The sequence below is a fragment of the Notolepis coatsorum genome (assembly GCF_963971535.1).
Source record: "Notolepis coatsorum genome assembly, chromosome: 2".
NCBI classification, from domain to species: Eukaryota; Metazoa; Chordata; class Actinopteri; order Aulopiformes; family Paralepididae; genus Notolepis; species Notolepis coatsorum.
The window spans coordinates 223,986,505-224,006,692 of NC_140166.1; the positions used below are offsets into that span (position 1 = coordinate 223,986,505).

The 20,188-nt window shown below is 41.7% G+C and overlaps 1 protein-coding gene across 1 annotated transcript; it reads left to right on the forward strand.

Moving 5' to 3' along the window:
• Window positions 1–5,495: 5,495 nt before the first annotated feature.
• LOC311223813 (tripartite motif-containing protein 16-like) lies at window positions 5,496–7,169 on the forward strand (the record flags this gene model as incomplete). The annotated part of the gene is made up of 1 exon (XM_084308578.1): window positions 5,496–7,169. One exon carries the CDS (start codon window positions 5,496–5,498, stop codon window positions 7,167–7,169), a length of 1,674 nt encoding a protein of 557 aa, XP_084164704.1.
• Between the last annotated feature and the right edge of the window lie 13,019 nt (window positions 7,170–20,188).

A 20,188-nucleotide genomic window follows, 5' to 3' on the forward strand; every position in this document is an offset into this window, starting at 1 on the left:
CGCTGAATTAACTCTTCATCAAAACGTTATAGCTAAGTGTTTTATTCACAATGGGAAATCAGATATTGCATAAAATCTGTTGTATAAAAGCAACAGAACACTAAAGGCAGTGCGTTGTAGTAAATCTAGTAAATAGAGTCGCGGCTGAGATGATGGAAATACTTTAGATGTGATGTTATTTACTCTTGTGTTCTATTGCTTAATCACTTCCTGTAGTAACATTTACAGAAACATGTTACATTATGGTTCACTGCAGATTTGGAAAGGCCGTCACCAGGGTTAACATTTTAACCCACCTCTTCAACCTCGGGATCCCATCATAGAGCTGCATGTAAATAATAAATGGTAAATGGCTGCATTTATATACTAGCACTTTTATCCAAAGCGCTTTACAATTTGTTCCTCACATTATACCCATTCACTCACACATTCACACACCGAATGAATGCCAACCTGCTCATCGGGAGCAATTAGGGGTTAAGTATCTTGCTCAAGGACACTTCGACACGTTGCCCGGGAGGAGCAGGAATCGAACCGTGAACCTCTGGATTACCAGACGACTGCTCTACTCTGTCGTGTGTCTGCTGAGCAAGGGTAGAATTACCTATGGAGTCAATGGAAAGAAGACAGACGCATAATGGGGTAAACCGTAGAACTCAGGTAATTTGGACAGCCATTATGAATAACTAGCAATCTGTCTGTCGATGAGAGCTTTCTTATGTCTAACTATGCCTGCCATTCAAAATGCCATTCCAGCATTCGTCCCTATGAGACAGTTCTAGTCAAATTCTGCACTAATGCTAACATGAGTATATGCAACAATCTCATACTGGCTGCATATATTTTCTACTGTCTTATCTAGAAGTTCATACTGGCTGCATATCTTTTCTACTGTATCTAGAAGCTCATACTGGCTGCATATATTTTCTACTGTCTAGAAGCTCATACTGGCTGCATATATTTTCTACTGTATCTAGAAGCTCATACTGGCTGCATATCTGTTCTACTGTCTATAGAAGCTCATTGGTTTGTAAATGTAATAGATTTTCTATAGATTTTTAGTTTTTAATGTATGTTCTGTAATCTGTATATTGGCCTGGCAAATGGTGTGTTATTGTTGTATTAATTGTGATACTGCACACGATCACGATAACCATTAAATATAAGGATCTTGAATACAAGGTGTAGTGGTTTAAGCTCTATAGTCAATACAATGACAAGAGATCTGGACGGGCCATTGTAACACTGGGCAACTCTCACTGATTTACAGTATAAACTGGTGGCAGATTATCATGGACACAAGATGGCGCTATTCACCATACAATCATTCGACATAGCTTGATTGATTGATTGATTGAAAAGTTTATTAACAGATTGCAGAATGGGTACAGTACAGTACAGCTCAATACATACAATTGTTAAGGGGATGCAGACCAGTCTTGTTTACATCAGGGTCCCCCATTTTCAATCCATCATAACATATATGACATACATGACATACAGATAGACAGTACTGCTACATCTATACATTTATGACATATCAGATTTGCAAATACAGTACTGTTTGTGATACAAAAAGAGTCAAGAAAAAGAGTGTATATACATTTGACGTAGAAACTGTACATTGGAGGAGGTTGGGTGGGTGGGGTGGGGTTGGGTGGGTGGGTGGGGGCTGTACATTGGAGGTGGGGGGGGGGTCGGGTAGGGGACGACGACGACACTGTACATTGGAATACTGACAAAGCCATACTTGGTCATTTACTGTGCAACTGGGTTAGGACATTTGTAGGAGCCAGTTTCGAATTGCAGTCTCCCGTAGGTGTTTTTTGAGAGTGTTTTTGAAAGTGGGTAGTGATTCACATTCCTTTACAGCTGTGGGTAGGGCGTTCCACATTGATGTGGCATAATTGCGAAACGTGTTTAGTCCCTTGTTTGAGCCGAATCTGGGTTTAACATGATTTGTGGAACTCCCTCTGGTGTTGTGATCGTGGTATTCACTGACCTTAGGCTTGCCTTCATTTGCACCTTTCCAATGTGGTCCCAGTACACCTGGCGCTGTGGTGGTAAAGACACAATGACATGATGCAGGTATGGTTTTTACATTGCAAAATGAGCTGGAATGCTGCTATCTGATTAGGTTAAAGGGGCACTTCACCAAAACAACAGTGGAAATTTATTTTACAAATAATCTCACACACATCCAAAAACAAACAGTTTTGCAAATATTAATTTAGTTTGACAGCTATTGAGAGTAAATTAGTTTGAATATGGCAACCAGTAATGTCGTCGGGGACACTGAATCCTTGTGTTGTGTTAATCACAGCTCAATTAAATGATAATTGAGCCTTGCTCATAGAAGTTATTGTTTCAAATTTTTTTTTTATAAACCATTTATTATAGATTCTGCAAGTCTTCTTTTAATAAAAACATCAAGAAGAAAAGAAAGAAACTAGCAAAAGAATAAACACCAGGCAGCTGTCTAAAAGCCTGTGTGACCTCTAGCTTTTCTCTCATGTGGTTCAGGACTCAGAACTGAGACTCTCGGAGCTCCTCCCACCTGCAGACTACTATGGGGGTAGATTTCTATCAAAAATAAACAAACGCAAAAGTAGAATCCACAATCGTAAAGTAGAATTTTTGATAGAAATGTACCCCCATAGTCCAGCATTGTTTTTGGAACTCGTCATTTTCATTTAACGCTATTGAATTTCAATGGTAATTCATGACCGTTTCATATTCTTCCTTAAAGATTTGGAACAGATATTTGACAAGCTAATTGCTGCTAATTGGAGGGATGATATCTATACTTAAACCAGCATTGATATTGGAATAGTAAACAGTAAGTAGTAAACAGTAAGTAAACAGCCATAGGTAACAGTATTGAATTTCAATGGTATCAATTTAGAAAGTAATTATTTTAGGGAGGATATCTAGATTTAAACCAGCATTGGATTTCAAACACTAAGTCATTTAAATGTAACGCTATTTCATTTCAATGGTAATATATATCTAGACTAAAAGCAGCATTCTTTTGGAACTCTAACTTGTTTGATTCTAACGCTATTGAATTTCAATAGTAATTAAAAAGGTGAATATATGAAAAAAGGTTGTTGATTGTTGATTATGAAAATAAAGATGTGGACTTCCCCACAGGCAAAGGGACAGAGGTGCTGAAGAGAGAAATGGATTTATGTGAATATCCAATATCAAAACCAACTTTACCCCATTTGATAGAATAGTACTCTGATAAACGTAAAAGGACTCTATTAAAAATTCTATTAAAGTAATAGCATAAAAGTAAATATTGAATGTAAGTGACTAAAGTAAATACACATTCTGTATGGTGTACTACAGGATTATAATGCTTGGGAGCTCCTAAATTCTCAATGCATCAACCTCTGTGTGACGTCAAACTGGTTGTACATCCAGTTATGCTGGTTGTGATTCCTTCCTTTTGACATCGACAGACTTAAACATTAAATGTTATGTTTTCCATCTGATCACATATTTTGGATTAAAAGAAAGTACAGTAACTGGCAGGGTTTGTATAAATGTGGTTGAGGAAAATAAATTAGGAAACTTCCTTTGAAGTGTACATAGTAAAATGTATTGTTGTGATTATTATTCTTATTTGTTAAAAAAGATTATGCACTGTACTGTCGTAGCACGTTCCATTGTGTTTACATAAATGGCGAATAAAGTAATCTGATATGAGATCCCTAAACTGGAAATACTCAAGTAAAGTATCCTAAAAACTGTATTTAAATACAAGAGTAAAAGTACTTTCTTTCCTCCCCTGGGTTCTCTACTTTCTTTCAAGTTCAAGTTTGTTTATTATTTGTCACAACAAAATACAGAATACTTTATAATGAAATGTTTGTTTCTGTATGAGCCCCTGAGAGTGTGCTACATACAGTTACTGTACCTACTAGTGCATATTTGGTAACATCAAGTTATTCTCTAGATATGCTTTTAACAACTGTAATCATGGGTCTCATAATTATATATATACATAACTTTGCTCATGAAATGAGAACTACTGCAGATTTACTTTGACACCAATGCCCAGCAATGAAGTCGGGTTCTTTCTGAGACATAAAGGAAACTGGTAAGAAACCAGCCTCCAAACAAATCAGTAAATCAAATCAGTGATAGAGCGAGAGACAGAGAGAGAGAGCAAGAGAGAATAGTGAGTGTGAGAGAAAGAGAAAGCAAGAGAGGAGAGAATGAGAGTAAATGCGCGAGAGAGAGAGGGAGAAAGTGTGTGTGTGTGTGTGTGTGTGTGTGTGTGTGAGAGAGAGAGAGGAGAAAGTGTGAGAGAAAAAGAAAGCAAGAGAGGAGAGAGTGACAGTAAGACATTAAATGATGTGTGAGAGTGTGTATGAGAGATAGAGAGAGAGAGAAATGGAAAGAGATTTTGTATTGTACCCCCCCCCCCACCTCCAATGTACAGCCCCACCCAACCCCACCCCACCTACCCAACCTCCTCCAATGTACAGTTTCTATGTCAAATGTAGGTCAGTATTCCAATGTACAGTGTCCCCCCCCCTACCCAACCCCCCCCCCCCCCCCCCCCCCACCTCCAATGTACAGCCCCACCGGCCACCCCACCTACCCAACCTCCCCCAATGCACAGTTTCTATGTCAAATGTATATACACTCTTTTTCTGGATTTTTTTAGTATCACAAACAGTACTGTATTTGAAAATCTGGTATGTCATAAATGTCATAAATGTAGCAGTACTGTCTATCTGTATGTCGTGTGTGTCATATGATGAATTGAAAATGGAGGACCCTGATGGAAACAAGACGAAAGTCTTTCTCAGGTCTGCATCCTCTTAACAATTGTATGTATTGAGCTGTACTGTACTGTACCCATTCTGCAATCTGTTAATAAACTTTTCAATCAATCAATCAATCAATCAATTGTATTGAGTATGTATACCTCTTTCTCTCTTTGTGCTTATGAGTTTTAGTGGGGTTTCCTTGACAAAGTAAACACATTAGAGGTAGTTGATGGCGAGAGAAAGTCTGAACTATGTAAAAACATCTATCTATGAATCACAGTAAAATAGACACTGTCTCTTTAAAGTGACTCCTCCCCTGTACAACTATAACCAGGAAGCACCTCCCACCAAACACGCGTCACACACAATCAGAGTTTACTCTACAACCAGGAAGCAGTGAAGCACGCCACCCGCGTGATCAGATTTCACTCTTCCTGAGAAAACAAAACTTGAAATGGCGCAGCAAGGAGTTGTTATTAGGAATTGTCTATTTCTTGTCTATTTGTCTAATTGTCGATGTCATAATAGAACACTCTAGAACATTTGTGATGTCACAGTATGATGTCATATTAGAACATTCTAGAACATTTGTGATGTCACAGTATGATGTCATAATAGGACATTCTAGAACATTTGTGTCCAGTATATTCAACAATTCTCTCAGAAGATCTCATTGTGCCTCTTGAAACAGTCTCTTTGTAGAATAAAATGGCGCAGCAAGGAGTTGATCTGTACCGGGACCAGTTCTGCTGTGCTATCTGTCTGGATCTACTGAAGGATCCGGTAACTATTCCCTGTGGACACAGCTACTGTATGGGCTGTATTACAGACTGCTGGGATCACGATGATCAGAGGGGGATCTACACATGTCCCCAGTGCAGGGAGACTATTACTCCGAGGCCTTCTCTGAAGAAAAACAATATGCTGGCTGAAGTGATAGAACAACTAATGAAGACAGGACTCCAAGCTGCTCCTCCTGATCACTGTTATGCTGGACCTGGAGACGTGGCCTGTGATTTCTGCACTGGGAGAAAGCGGAAAGCCCTCGAGTCCTGCCTGGTATGTCTGACCTCTTTCTGTGAAACTCACCTCCAGCCTCATCATACTGTGGCTCCGTTAAAGAAACACAAGCTGGTCAAAGCCTCCACACGGCTTCAGGAGAACACCTGCACTCGTCATGATGAAGCTATGAAGATGTTCTGTCGTACTGATCAGCAGTGTATCTGTTATTTGTGTTCCATGGATGAACATAAAGGCCATGATATAGTCTCGGCTGCAGAAGAAAGGACGGAGAGACTGAAAGAGCTTGGCATGAGTCAGCAGAAAGTCCACCAGAGAGTCCAAGAGAGAGAGAAGCGACTCAAAGAGGCCCAACAGGCTGTTGATTCTCTCAATCGCTCTGCTGATAAAGCAGTGGAGGACGGTGAGAGAATCTTTACTGAGCTGATACGCTCCTTGAAGACGAGGCGCTCTGAGCTGAAGAAGGTCATCAGAGCCCAACAGAGGACCACAGTGACTCAGGCTGAAGAAGTGCAGAAGAGACTGGAGCAGGAGATAGCGGACCTGAGGAGGAGAGACACTGAGCTGGAGCAGCTCTCACACACAGAGGACCACATCCACTTTCTACAGAGTTACCCCCCCCTCTCCAGTCCCAGTGAGTCTACAGACTTACCCAGCATCAGTGTCCTTCCTCTCCTGTACTTTGCAGATGTAACTGAGGTCGTGTCTAAGCTGAGAGACAAACTACAGGACGTTCTGACAGAGCAGTGGCCCAGAATCTCAACAACAGTGAATGCAGTTAATGTTTTACTGCCACCACCAGAGCCCAAAACCAGAGCTGACTTCTTACAATATTCCTCTCAGATCACACTGGACCCAAACACAACACACACACGTCTGTCTTTGTCGGAAGGGAACAGAAAAGCAACACTGATGCAGCAAGAGCAGTCATATCCTAATCACCCAGAACGATTTATTGGATGGTGGCCTCAGGTTCTGGGTAGAGAAGGTCTGACTGGACGCTGTTACTGGGAGGTGGAGTGGAGTGTAGGGGTTTATGTAGCAGCCTCCTACAAAGACATTAGTAGAACAGGCACTCATGAGGACTGTGCGTTTGGATACAATTCCAAATCCTGGGCTTTAGATTGCACACAAAGTCATTACTTCTTCAGACACAATAACAAGAACATAACAGTACCGGGCCCCCGGTCCTCCAGAATAGGAGTGTACCTGGATCACAGGGCAGGGACTCTGTCCTTCTACAGCGTCTCTGACACCATGACCCTCCTGCACAGAGTCAACACCACATTCACTCAGCCTCTCTATCCTGGACTTAGGTTTTACTCATACCCTGGGGAGGCCGAGTTCTGTGAGCTGAAGTAGAGATCAGTGACATTCACAGCTCCTCTACCCAGGGTTTTGGATTTAAATTGATCTTGAAGAAGCTGAGTTGTGAAAGATGAGGTAATTAGGCGTTACATTCACTCAGTCACTCTATCATTGTTCTGAAGGACACACACATACACTATGTTTAGCTTTGTTTCTAGTTTCTAGCCTACCGAGGTAAAGTTTGTTTGATTGGATATTTGCATATTCACATATTTGATTCCCATCTTCAATACCTCTGTCCCTTTGCATGCAGGGGAGTCAAAATCTGTATTTTCATACTCGGGGTAGGCTGGACAACAATATGCAACCGTTGTATTTGTATGATCACCTTTGGTCAATTACTGTGGGAGGAGGTTGATTCAGCCTATAACCTTCTCCCTCACCTCTTGTCTCTGGGCAGCCGGGACACTTCATACAGGACACTCTATCTTCAAGGCCTTCTGTTGAACCCACAGCCAGGATGTGTGGGGCATGGGTCAGTCGTAAATGCAACGATTTAGTTTTAGAACAGACTCATCTGCGTTATCAAAAGAGAGAGAGAGAGAGTTGTTCCGCTGGTGGCCGACTTTGAGGGAGACAGACCTAGAGAGGAGCTGGCTTAGGAAGAATGACCATTAATTGAATATTGTGCATTTTGTCTTTTGTTCTTGTATTCTCACTAAATAAACGTGGACATATCTAAACCCAGAAGGAGCCGTGTGGATATTTGCTTGAAACTTGCCGTTTCACCGACTGAACCTCAATATAGAACTTTGAACACAACGCAAAGGAATTCACTTGAACTCACTATTTCCATGATGTGCTACATGAGAAATTCAGTCTAAATCTAACATTACCATTGAAATTCAATACTGTTCAAATGAAACGAGTTAGAGTTCATAGAAACATAAGTCTATACTCTACAGTATCAATAATACAAATATGTGTGTACATGTACAGCCCAACCTGTTATAAATATACAAATAACTATGCTAAGTCTACCCCTGGTACAAATATACCTAACTATGTTATGTCTACTCCCGGTACAATATATATACTGTAACTATAATTATAAATATAAGTATATCCTGTGCAATATATATATACTGTAGTACTCCATACTAAGTCTACCTTGATCTGTACATGGAATATAAGATATTTGGAACTTTCTGAACCTATTGTAAAATGTAATATAGATCAGTTTTACTACAATGTTTGCAAACATTGCCAACATACCCAAAGTGTTTCAGCCACAGAACAAATACAAGCAGCGTTGTCTGGTGTCAGTCAGCAGGCTATGAAAACAGGGCTCCATTCTTATGTCTGGTGGTGGAGCTACACATTCATGTATGTTTGGATCAATTACCTTTAACATATTCAATCTAGCCAATTAAAAAATGCACACATTTGGATATGATCACTTTTCCCTTTGTATAATAACTGTATAAGGTGACTGTACATGTCTTCATATGTCCTTGGACCATATCTTTTTTTTTTGATCCACTTTTTCTCCCATTTTTCTATATTTTCTCCCATCCCAATTTCGTATCATCCAATTCAACCCTCCCCTGTCACGAACGCTGTTTCTTGCCTCCCACAAGCCGGCTGCAGTGAGGACTAAGTCATACATAGCACAAGTCCCCTCCGGTACTTGAGGTAACAGCAGTCGCATCTTTTCACCTGCGCAGCTCGATCTCTTAGTGTCGAGGAGTAACGCGTGGGAGGCTCACGCTGCCCCCGACACTTCCTGATTCTACTGCGCAGGCGCACCAACCGACTTGTAGGAGTCGCTTGTTCACAACGTTCGATCCCCACCCTTCAGTTTTTTCCCTCCCCGTAATACGGCCAATGTGTATTACTGCGGACGACCAGCCAAACTGAAAAACAATGTGGAGAGCTGGATTCGAACACGCGAATCCTAGCGTCTCCACACTGGTGGCGAGTGCCTTAGACCACTACACCACCTAGCCGCCCTCCTTGGACCATATCTTGTTCCACATATAAAATTAATAATTCATAATAATTCGTCATAGGCAACTACCGTCCTGTCTCTCTTCTCTCCTTCCTTTCTAAAACACTTGAACGTGCTGTATCCAACCAACTTACTGCTTATCTCTTACAGAATGACCTCCTAGACCCTAATCAGTCAGGCTTCAGGACTGGTCACTCCACAGAGACAGCCCTCATTGCGGTCACAGAGGCACTTCACTTAGCAAAAGCGAAAGGCCTCTCCTCTGTCCTGATTCTCCTAGATCTATCTGCAGCCTTCGACACAGTCAACCACCAGATCCTCCTCGCGGCCCTCGCAGGAATGGGAGTGGCTGGCTCTGCGCTGACATGGTTGTCATCATACCTCAATGACCGCTCCTACCAAGTGTCATGGAGAGGGACCCTGTCGGCCACCCGCCCCCTGCGGACGGGTGTCCCCCAGGGCTCGGTTTTAGGACCCCTTCTCTTCTCCCTCTACACTAAATCACTGGGTAACATTATCACGTCTCATGGCTTCTCCTACCACTGTTATGCCGACGATACTCAACTCTTCCTCTCCTTCCCTCCCTCAGATATCCACGTCTCTGAGCGGATCTCGGCCTGTCTGTCCGACATCTCCGCCTGGATGACGACCAACCACCTCAAACTGAACCTAAGCAAAACAGAATTGCTCCACCTGCCGGCCAAATCCTCCCCCCTGACCGACCTTTCCATCACAGTCGAGAATGCAGCTGTGACCGCGTCCCCGACCGCCAAGAACCTTGGTGTTGTCCTCGACGACCAGTTGAACTTCTCTGCTCACATCGCAGCGACAACCAGAACCTGCCGATTCCTCCTGAGCAACGTCAGAAGGATACGCCCCTTCCTGACAAAAGAAGCCACCCAACTCCTCGTCCAATCAACAGTCATCTCCCGCCTCGACTACTGCAACGCACTGCTCGCTGGCCTCCCGGCCACTGCCACTAAGCCTCTTCAACTCATTCAGAACGCAGCGGCCCGCCTGATCTCAAACCTACCGAAGTCGGCCCATGTCACCCCACTTCTTAGGGACCTGCACTGGCTCCCCATTGCTGCACGAATCCGCTTCAAGGCCCTTGACCTAGCATACCGTGCGGCAAAGGGAACTGCTCCCGCCTACCTCCGGTCAATGGTCTCTAACTACACACCCTCAAGACCCCTACGCTCTGCATCTTCTGGCCGCCTCAGACCTACTCCTATCCAAGCTCCGGGAGGGTCATCAAAGAGAAGTCGCCTATTCTCAGTCCTTGCCCCACAATGGTGGAATGAACTACCCACCCCAGTTAGGACAGCCGAAACACGTCCAATCTTTCGCCGTCGACTAAAGACTCACTTCTTCAACCATTATCTGAATTTAAAAAAAAAAAAAAAAAAAAAAAAAAAAAAATCTAACCCTAACTAACCATACTGTCATGCACTTGTCCTAATAAACTAACCTACACTGTAGCACTCAACACTTTGATGAACATTGTTACTCAGCTGATAGAGTTGTGCTCTTCCTGATGGCTTGTCGTACAGAACTTGTAAGTCGCTTTGGATAAAAGCGTCAGCTAAATGACTAAATGTAAATGTAAATGATAATAAATAGGACTGTTACAGATGGACAACAAAACAATATTTTGTATATTATCTATAGAACTAATCTTCAAACGGACACAAAGGCTGATTATGGCTGCACTTTGAAATTGAAATGATATAACAACACTGCTAGGAGTAGTTTAGTGTATATTGTATACTGAGCTGAATTAACTCTTCATCAAAATGTTATAGCTAAGTGTTTTATTCACAATGGGAAAAAAAGATATTGCATAAAATCTGTTGTATAAAAGCAACAGAACACTAAAGGCTGTGCGTTGTAGTAAATCTAGTAAATAGAGTCGCGGCTGAGATGATGGAAATACTTTAGATGTGATGTTATTTACTCTTGTGTTCTATTGCTTAATCACTTCCTGTAGTAACATTTACAGAAACATGTTACATTATGGTTCACTGCAGATTTGGAAAGGCCGTCACCAGGGTTAACATTCTAACCTGTCTAAATGACATGTCGTCAGCCTGTGACTGCAACTTGTTCCTGTTTGCGGACGACTCAGCCCTGCTGGTCTCTGACAAGAACAAGTTACAGGTTGAAAAAACCCTCAGCACGGAACTAGGCAAAATCTGCATATGGCTCGCTGATAACAAACTATCATTACACATGGGCAAAACAGAGTCCATTCTCTTCGGTTCAAATAACAAACTCAGCAAGACAGACGGATTCTCAGTTACAGTGGGTGACAATATTGTCACAAGGAAAGACGAAATTACCTACCTGGGTTCCATCCTAGAGGCAAATCTTTCCTGTGACAAAATGGCATCCAATGTAATAAAAAAAGTCAACCAACGAACTAGATTCTTGTACCGGATCTCCTCTCTGGTAAACAAGAATACCCTGAAGACTCTGGCAGGAGCACTCATTCAAGGGTACTATGACTATGCGTGCACTTCATGGTACCAAAGCACCTCAAAGGCGCTTAAAACAAAATTACAAACATCACAAAACAAACTGGTCAGACTACTACTTGACCTGAACCCCAGAACCCACCTCACCCCTGCCCACTTTGCCAACCTAGGATGGCTTAGAGTAGACGACAGAGTACAGCAACTTGCAATGGGCCTGGTCTACAAGATACACTATACGACCGGGGTGCCCATGTACATGTCAAAATACTTCCCAAAGGTCAGTGAATACCACAACCACTACACCAGAGGAAGCTCAACAAATCATGTTAAACCCAGATTCGGCTCAAACAAGGGACTAAACACGTTTCGCAATTATGCCACAACAATGTGGAACGCCCTACCCAAAGCTGTAAAGGAATGTGAATCCCTGCCCACATTCAAAACCGCTCTTAAAGAGCACCTACGGGAGGCTGCAATTCGAAACTGGCCACCGTAAATGCCCAAAACCCCCACCACCTCCTAATAGACAGTCTCCTCACCACCGCATGTATATATTCCCTCCCCGCCGTATGTATATTTCCCTCCCACCCACCCACCCCCTCCTAATGTACAGTCCCCTCCCCATCATATGTATATACTCTGTCAGGATCTAGGGGTAACACTAACAGTACTGTATATTTGAATACCGTTATGTCACAAATGTATCAGTACTAAATACCTATATGTCCCTATGCAATAAATGTCATGTATGTTGTGTATGTCATAAATGTCTATATGAATTGAAAATGGGGGACCCTGATGGAAACAAGACAAACGTCTTTCTCAGGTCTGCATCCCCTTAACAATTGTATGTATTTGAGCCGTACTGTATTGTACCCATTCTGCAATCTGTTAAATAAAGTTTTCATTCATTCATTCATTCAACCCACCTCTTCAACCTCGGGATCCCATCATAGAGCTGCATGTAAATGGTAAATGGTAAATGGCTGCATTTATATACTAGCACTTTTATCCAAAGCGCTTTACAATTTGTTCTACTCTGTCGTGTGTCTGCTGAGCAAGGGTAGAATTACCTATGGAGTCAATGGAAAGAAGACAGACGCATAATGGGGTAAACCGTTGTCAGAACTCAGCTAATTTGGACAGTCTTTCAATGCCATTATGAATAACTAGCAATCTGTCTGTCGATGAGAGCTTTCATTTATGTCTAACTATAGCCCGCCATTCAAAATGCCATTCCAGCATTCGTCCCTATGAGACAGTTCTAGTCAAATTCTGCACTAATGCTAACATGAGTATGCAACAATCTCATACTGGCTGCATATATTTTCTACCGTCTTATCTAGAAGCTCATACTGGCTGCATATCTCTTCTACTGTCTATCTAGAAGCTCATACTGGCTGCATATCTTTTCTACTGTATCTAGAAGCTCATACTGGCTGCCAGTGGCGGACTGGCCATCGGGACGTTCGGGACGAATCCCGATGGGCCGGAACCAAAGTGGGCTGGTCAAAAAATAAATAAAAAAAAAATCTTTTTTTTTATACTTTTTTTTTAACTTTTTTTTTAATTTTTTTTTTTTTAACTTTTTTTTGGGGCCAGTGTGTGGGCCACTAATGTGGGCCGGTGTGTGGGCCAGTGTGTGGGCCAGTGTGTGGGCCACTAATGTGGGCCAGTGTGTGGGCCGGTGTGTGAGTCGGTGTGTGGGCCACTAATGTGGGCCAGTGTGTGGGCCGGTGTGTGGGCCAGTATGTGGGACGGTGTGTGGGCCGGTGTGTGGGCCAGTATGTGGGCCAGTCTGTGGGCCGGTGTGTGGGCCAGTGTGTGGGCCGGTGTGTGAGTCGGTGTGTGGGCCACTAATGTGGGCCAGTCTGTGGGCCGGTGTGTGGGCCAGTGTGTGGGCCAGTATGTGGGCCGGTGTGTGGGCCGGTGTGTGGGCCGGTGTGTGGGCCAGTGTGTGGGCCGGTGTGTGGGCCAGTGTGTGGGCCAGTGTGTGGGCCGGTGTAGTGTGTGGGCCGGTGTAGTGTGTGGGCCAGTGTGTGGGCCATATGTGGGCCGGTGTGTGGGCCATTATGTGGGCCGGTGTGTGGGCCAGTGTGTGGGCCGGCAATAAAACAATAAACAAGTTGCATAAACTAAATCAGATTAAAAATGATCACAGTTCTGGTTTGCCTTAAGATGCAGTTTAAGATGGGTCTTGAACATGGAGTATGTAGGGCACTCTCTAATCACAACTGGTAGGCTATTCCAGTAGTTACCACTTTTAACAGAGAACACAGTTTTTGCAATGGTAGTATACCGAAAAGGCACCTTACAGTCCCCTCAACTGATGGCCCTGGTGGTAATGCCAGTGTCTGCTTTCTGTTGGATGAACTCATTCAATGGGGGAGGGGCAAGTCTATGCAGAACCTTGTACATGAAGCAAGTATATTTGAAAACTTGGAAATTCTCGAAACTTAGCATGTTATGTTTTTCTAAAACATTACAGTGATGAAATGAAATTGGTTTCCTATCAAATACTTTTATGGCTTTTTTGTAGAGTAATTCTATTGGTGTAAGAGTAGTGACATATGAAAGAGACCAGTTGATAAAACAGTACTCGATGTGTGATCAACATTGAATGCAGAAACATCCTTGCAGCATTAACTGGCAGGCAGGGCCTGATCTGCCTGAAGTTTTCAATGTTAAACTTGACTGTGTTTGTCACTTTCTTCACATTACTTTTTGAAGGTCAATGTAGAGTCCAATGTGACCCCAAGATACTTGAATTAATGTACAATGTCCAGCTCCGCCTCTCCCAGAAACACATTAGAGTGAGTGACCTCTACTGGGGACTTTGTGAACATCATACACACTGTTTTCTTGGTGTTAAGTGAAAGACATGCTTTTGTTAGCCAGTCTTGAATGAGACATGAGACATCAGTGAATGAGATTCACGTTTCCTCCCAACCGCGAGTAGGCCTAGAAGCGCAGAAATGGAGAATGCAAAAAAAGAAAGGGTGGAGCTGAAAAAGCTAGAATTGCTAGTAAAAGACGCAGAACAATGTTCTAAAATTACAGACATGTTTAGTAGAGGAAGGGCTGGCGTTAGAGTAGCTGCTGCTGCTAATGATGATGAAGTTCAAGTGGAAGGAACCAACAGTAACATGACAGGTGCGTGCAGTAGCCTAGTGCATATTCTACTGTTGGTGTGTGCCGGTTCATGAGGGCTAGCTAGCCTATACTAGTTCTTGCAGTGATTTCAGTCATTCTATTACAAGACAATGTGCTTTCCGTATTCCTGATTCCTTACAGCACGTGGACGTAAATAGTCGTGACTCGTGACGTTTTTTCTCTGACTAAAAGTTTAGTTAGCAATGTTAGGACTAGTGCCCACCACAGCATCAGAAGCTAAAGTGCTAACCTAGAGAGCCAATCAGAACCTAGGACGTGCTGCAAATTAATTGGCTACTAATATTATAATAGTAAATACTCAAATAAAATACTATTATGTTCCCTTTCACATTTTCATGTTGATATAATATTGGTAATCTAATTGATTGAATTGATTAGTTGCCATTTTACATGCTTAAATAAGATGTACCTTAGAATTCCCAACAGTTAGCCATGTTCTCGATTAGTCTCATCTACATGTTTGTAGATAACCACAGCTAACTAGCTTAAGCTAACAACTAGGTCAACTACTACCCCGTAGTTAAACAAATGTGATTGCATATAACAGCTAACTGCTACAGCTAAGTTGGTAGTTAGCCTATTCCATTAATGTTGAATGTATTTATGAAGGTTGTTGATGGTGGTTGGCGCTGAATAGCAGACATGATTCCGTCAGTCTGCCACAGGGAAGCTGTGTTTGCTGATGCTGCTCTCGACCACCAGTAGCGTATGACTGTGTGAGTGTGAATGCTTGATGGTTTCTGTGAAGCGCTTTGTGGAACAATGCTGATATACAGTTAAGAATGAGTAATTCGCTTTTGGTTTTTAAGAAAATGGTTTGTAAAGCTATTTTTGAAAACTACAAGGGTGAATAATACTGTTTTTCTATATTATTACTATTTTCTTTTAGAATACTGTTTTGGAGTCTTAATTTTTTTTATTTTTGTTAAGAATATAGGACAGGCATAGGCTATATAAGCATTGCTTCAGTCTGTACCTTCTCAGTCACTGTAAAATCAAATATTGTTAAATGATGGTGTATATTGTATTGTGTGAGATGATGACTGAATAAACTACTACTACTACTACTACTACTACTACTACTACTACTACTACTACTACTACTACTACTACTACTACTACTACTACTTTGGGTGTTTTCAAAAGGCTGAAAAACGCTGTATGAATTCAAGCCATTATTATTGATTGCTGATGTTCTTCTTATGCAGTTGACTCTGAGGAAAGAGAGAGCGCCCAGTCCAGCACAGCTGACCCTGAGGGGAGAGAGAGTGCCCAGTCCAGCACAGCTGACCCTGAGGGGAGAGAGAGAGCCCAGTCCAGACAGACAGACAGACAGACACACAGAGAGAGAAAGAGAGAGAGAGACACAGAGAGAGAGACACAGAGAGAGACACACAGAGAGAGGGAGAGACACAGAGAGAGAGAGACACACACACACACACACACACACACACACACACACACACAGAGAGACACATACACAGAGAGAGAGAGAGAGAGAGAGAGAGAGAGAGAGAGAGAGAGAGAGAGAGAGAGAGAGAGAGAGAGAGAGAGAAAACAAGCTCTTGGAATGGGTGTCTGGGAGGAAGTGGGGGGTCTTTCGATGTTGATTAAACGGCAAGCAACTAATGTCATGAGTGCCAAATTAAAGGACAATAAATCCAATCTAACTGAAATTGTGTAGCACAGACCTTTTCTATGGATCAAAACCTCAATATTATTATGGTGTAGTTAATACTTCATGTATCCTTAATCCCTAGGCTAATGAGGCACTAAGATGTTAGTAAAAAAAAAAAACATATGCCAATGACAGGAAGTAACGGTATATGTATGTGTGTGTCTCTGTGTGTGTGTGTGTGTGTGCACTGTGCATGAGTGCACATCTAGGGGCGGTGTGTAGATTTGGTCTCCCTGATGTTGACTCCTTAGCCACAGCCTTGGGTTGTTTAATACTGGACAAGTGTTTCATAACGGCCGTTGTGTGGGCCGGTTTCGGGGCCGGTGCGTGGGCCGGTGTGTGGGCTGGTGCGTCTGAATGTCCCGGGCTGAATTTGTGTCCCAGTCCGCCACTGCTGGCTGCATATGTTTTCTACTGTATCTAGAAGCTCATACTGGCTGCATATCTTTTCTACTGTATCTAGAAGCTCATACTGGCTGCATATCTTTTCTACTGTCTATAGAAGCTCATACTGGCTGCATATGTTTTCTACTGTATCTAGAAGCTCATACTGGCTGCATATCTTTTCTACTGTATCTAGAAGCTCATACTGGCTGCATATCTGTTCTACTGTCTATAGAAGCTCATTGGTTTGTAAATGTAATAGATTTTCTATAGATTTTTAGTTTTTAATGTATGTTCTGTAATCTGTATATTGGCCTGGCAAATGGTGTGTTATTGTTGTGTCGTGTTAATTGTGATACTGCACACGATAACTATTAAATATAAGGATCTTGAATACAAGGTGTAGTGGTTTTAGCTCTATAGTCAATACAATGACAAGATATCTGGACGGGCCTTTGTAACACTTGGCAACTCTCACTGATTTACAGTATAAACTGGTGGCAGATTATCATGGACACAAGATGGCGCTATTCACCATACAATCATTTGACATAGCTTGCCTTCATTTGCAGGCACCTTTCCATTTCCAATGTGGTCCCAGTACACCTGGTGCTGTGCTGGTAAAGGCACAATGACATGATGCAGATATTTTACATTGCAAAATTAGCTGGAATGCTGCCATCAGATTAGGTTAAGATAAGATATTCCTTTATTGATCCCCTTGGGGAAATTCAGGCATCATAGCAGCATGGGGGAGGGGGGGGGTACAGGTAGTAAAAACAACACAAGCAGTGTAAACAAATAGGTCAATATAATTTACTATCTAACTAACTGAAATATATATTCACAGTATTCACAGTGTCACATAAGGTGCAGTATGCATAAGGTAGTGTTATAATTGACTATCTAACTAACTGAAATATACATTATTCACAGTATCACAGTATCCACATAAGGTGCAGTATGCCTAAGGTAGTGTTATTGTCCTCCTTGGGTTCCTATTAGTTCTAGGTCAATGTCTGGCAGCAGTCGCTGCCCACTGTTGTGGAGCCTGATGGCCGCTGGTATACAAGCACTGTCCGAGGCGGTTAGTTGAGTGTCGGGGGGGGTATGAGTCTGTGGCTGAACGTGCTTCTCATCTTGACTAGCTCGTCGTAGAGAGGGTGGGAGGGGTTCTCCAGGATGGCAGCCAGCTTCCTTCTCATCCCCCTCTCTGCCATCACCTCTAGTCTAGGTAGCTCGACTCCCACCACGGAGCTAGCCTTCTTGAGCTTGTTGGTGTCCCTTGAGTTGATGTAGCCTCCCCAGCATGCCACAGCATAGAAGAGGACGCTGGACACTACAGACTGATAGAATGACTGCAGCAGTCTATTGCACACGTTGAAGGACCTGAGTCTCCTGAAGGGGCACTTCACCAAAAAACAGGGGCAATTTATTTTTACAAATAACCTCACACACATCCAAAAACTTGTGCAAAGTTTTGCAAATATTAATTTAGTTTGACAGCTATTGAGAGTAAATTAGTTTGAATATGGCAACCAGTAATGTCGTCGGGGACACTGAATAATTGTGTTGTGTTAATCACAGCTCAATTAAATGATAATTGAGCCTTGCTCATAGAAGTTATTGTTTCAAATGTTTTTTTTATAAACAATTTATTATAGATTCTGCAAGTCTTCTTTTAATAAAAACATCAAGAAGAAAAGAAAGAAACCAGCAAAAGAATAAACACCAGGCAGCTGTCCTAAAGCCTGTGTGACCTCTAGCTTTTCTCTCATGTGGTTCATAAATGGACTCAGAACTGAGAGTCTCGGCGCTCCTCCCACCTGCACACTTAAGCATTGTTTTTGGAACTCGTCATTTTCATTTAACGCTATTGAATTTCAATGGTAATTCATGACCGTTTCATATTCTTCCTTAAAGATTTGGAACAGATATTTGACAAGCTAATTGCTGCTAATTGGAGGGATGATATCTATACTTAAACCAGCATTGATATTGGAATAGTAAACAGTAAGTAGTAAACAGTAAGTAAACAGCATAGGTAACGGTATTGAATTTCAATGGTATCAATTTAGAAAGTAATTATTTGAGGGATGATATCTAGATTTAAACCAGCATTGGATTTCAAACACTAAGTCATTTAAATGTAACACTATTTCATTTCAATGGTAATATATATCTAGACTAAAAGCAGCATTCTTTTGGAACTCTAACTTGTTTGATTCTAACGCTATTGAATTTCAATAGTAATTAAAACGGTGAATACATATGAAAAAAGGTTGTTGATTGTTGAGTATGAAAATAAAGATGTGGACTTCCCCACAGGCAAAGGGACAGAGGTGCTGAAGAGAGAAATGGATTATGTGAATATCCAATATCAAAACCAACTTTACCCCATTTGATAGAATAGTACTCTGATAAACGTAAAAGGACTCTATTAAAAATTCTACTAAAGTAATAGCATAAAAGTAAATATTGAATGTAAGTGACTAAAGTAAATACACACTCTGTATGGTGTACTACAGGATTATAATGCTTGGGAGCTCCTAAATTCTCAATGCATCAGCCTCTGTGTGACGTCAAACTGGTTGTTCATCCAGTTATGCTGGTTGTGATTCCTTCCTTTTGACATCGACAGACTTAAACATTAAATGTTATGTTTTCCATCTGATCACATATTTTGGATTAAAATAAAGTACAGTAACTGTCAGGGTTTGTATAAATGTGGTTGAGGAAAATAAATTAGGAAACTTCCTTTGAAGTGTACATAGTAAAATGTATTGTTGTGATTATTATTCTTATTTGTTAAAAAAGATTATGCACTGTACTGTCGTAGCACGTTCCATTGTGTTTACATAAATGGCGAATAAAGTAATCTGAATCTGAGATCCCTAAACTGGAAATACTCAAGTAAAGTATCCTAAAAACTGTATTTAAATACAAGAGTAAAAGTACTTTCTTTCCTCCCCTGGGTTCTCTACTGTCTTTCAAGTTCAAGTTTGTTTATTATTTGTCACAACAAAATACAGAATACTTTATAATGAAATGCTTGTTTCTGTATGAGCCCCTGAGAGTGTGCTACATACAGTTACTGTACCTACTAATGCATATTTGGTAACATCAAGTTATTCTCTAGATATACTTTTAACAACTGTAATCATGGGTCTCATAATTATATATATACATAACTTTGCTCATGAAATGAGAACTACTGCAGATTTACTTTGACACCAATGCCCAGCAATGAAGTCGGGTTCTTTCTGAGACATAAAGGAAACTGGTAAGAAACCAGCCTCCAAACAAATCAGTAAATCAAATCAGTGAAAGAGCGAGAGACAGAGAGAGA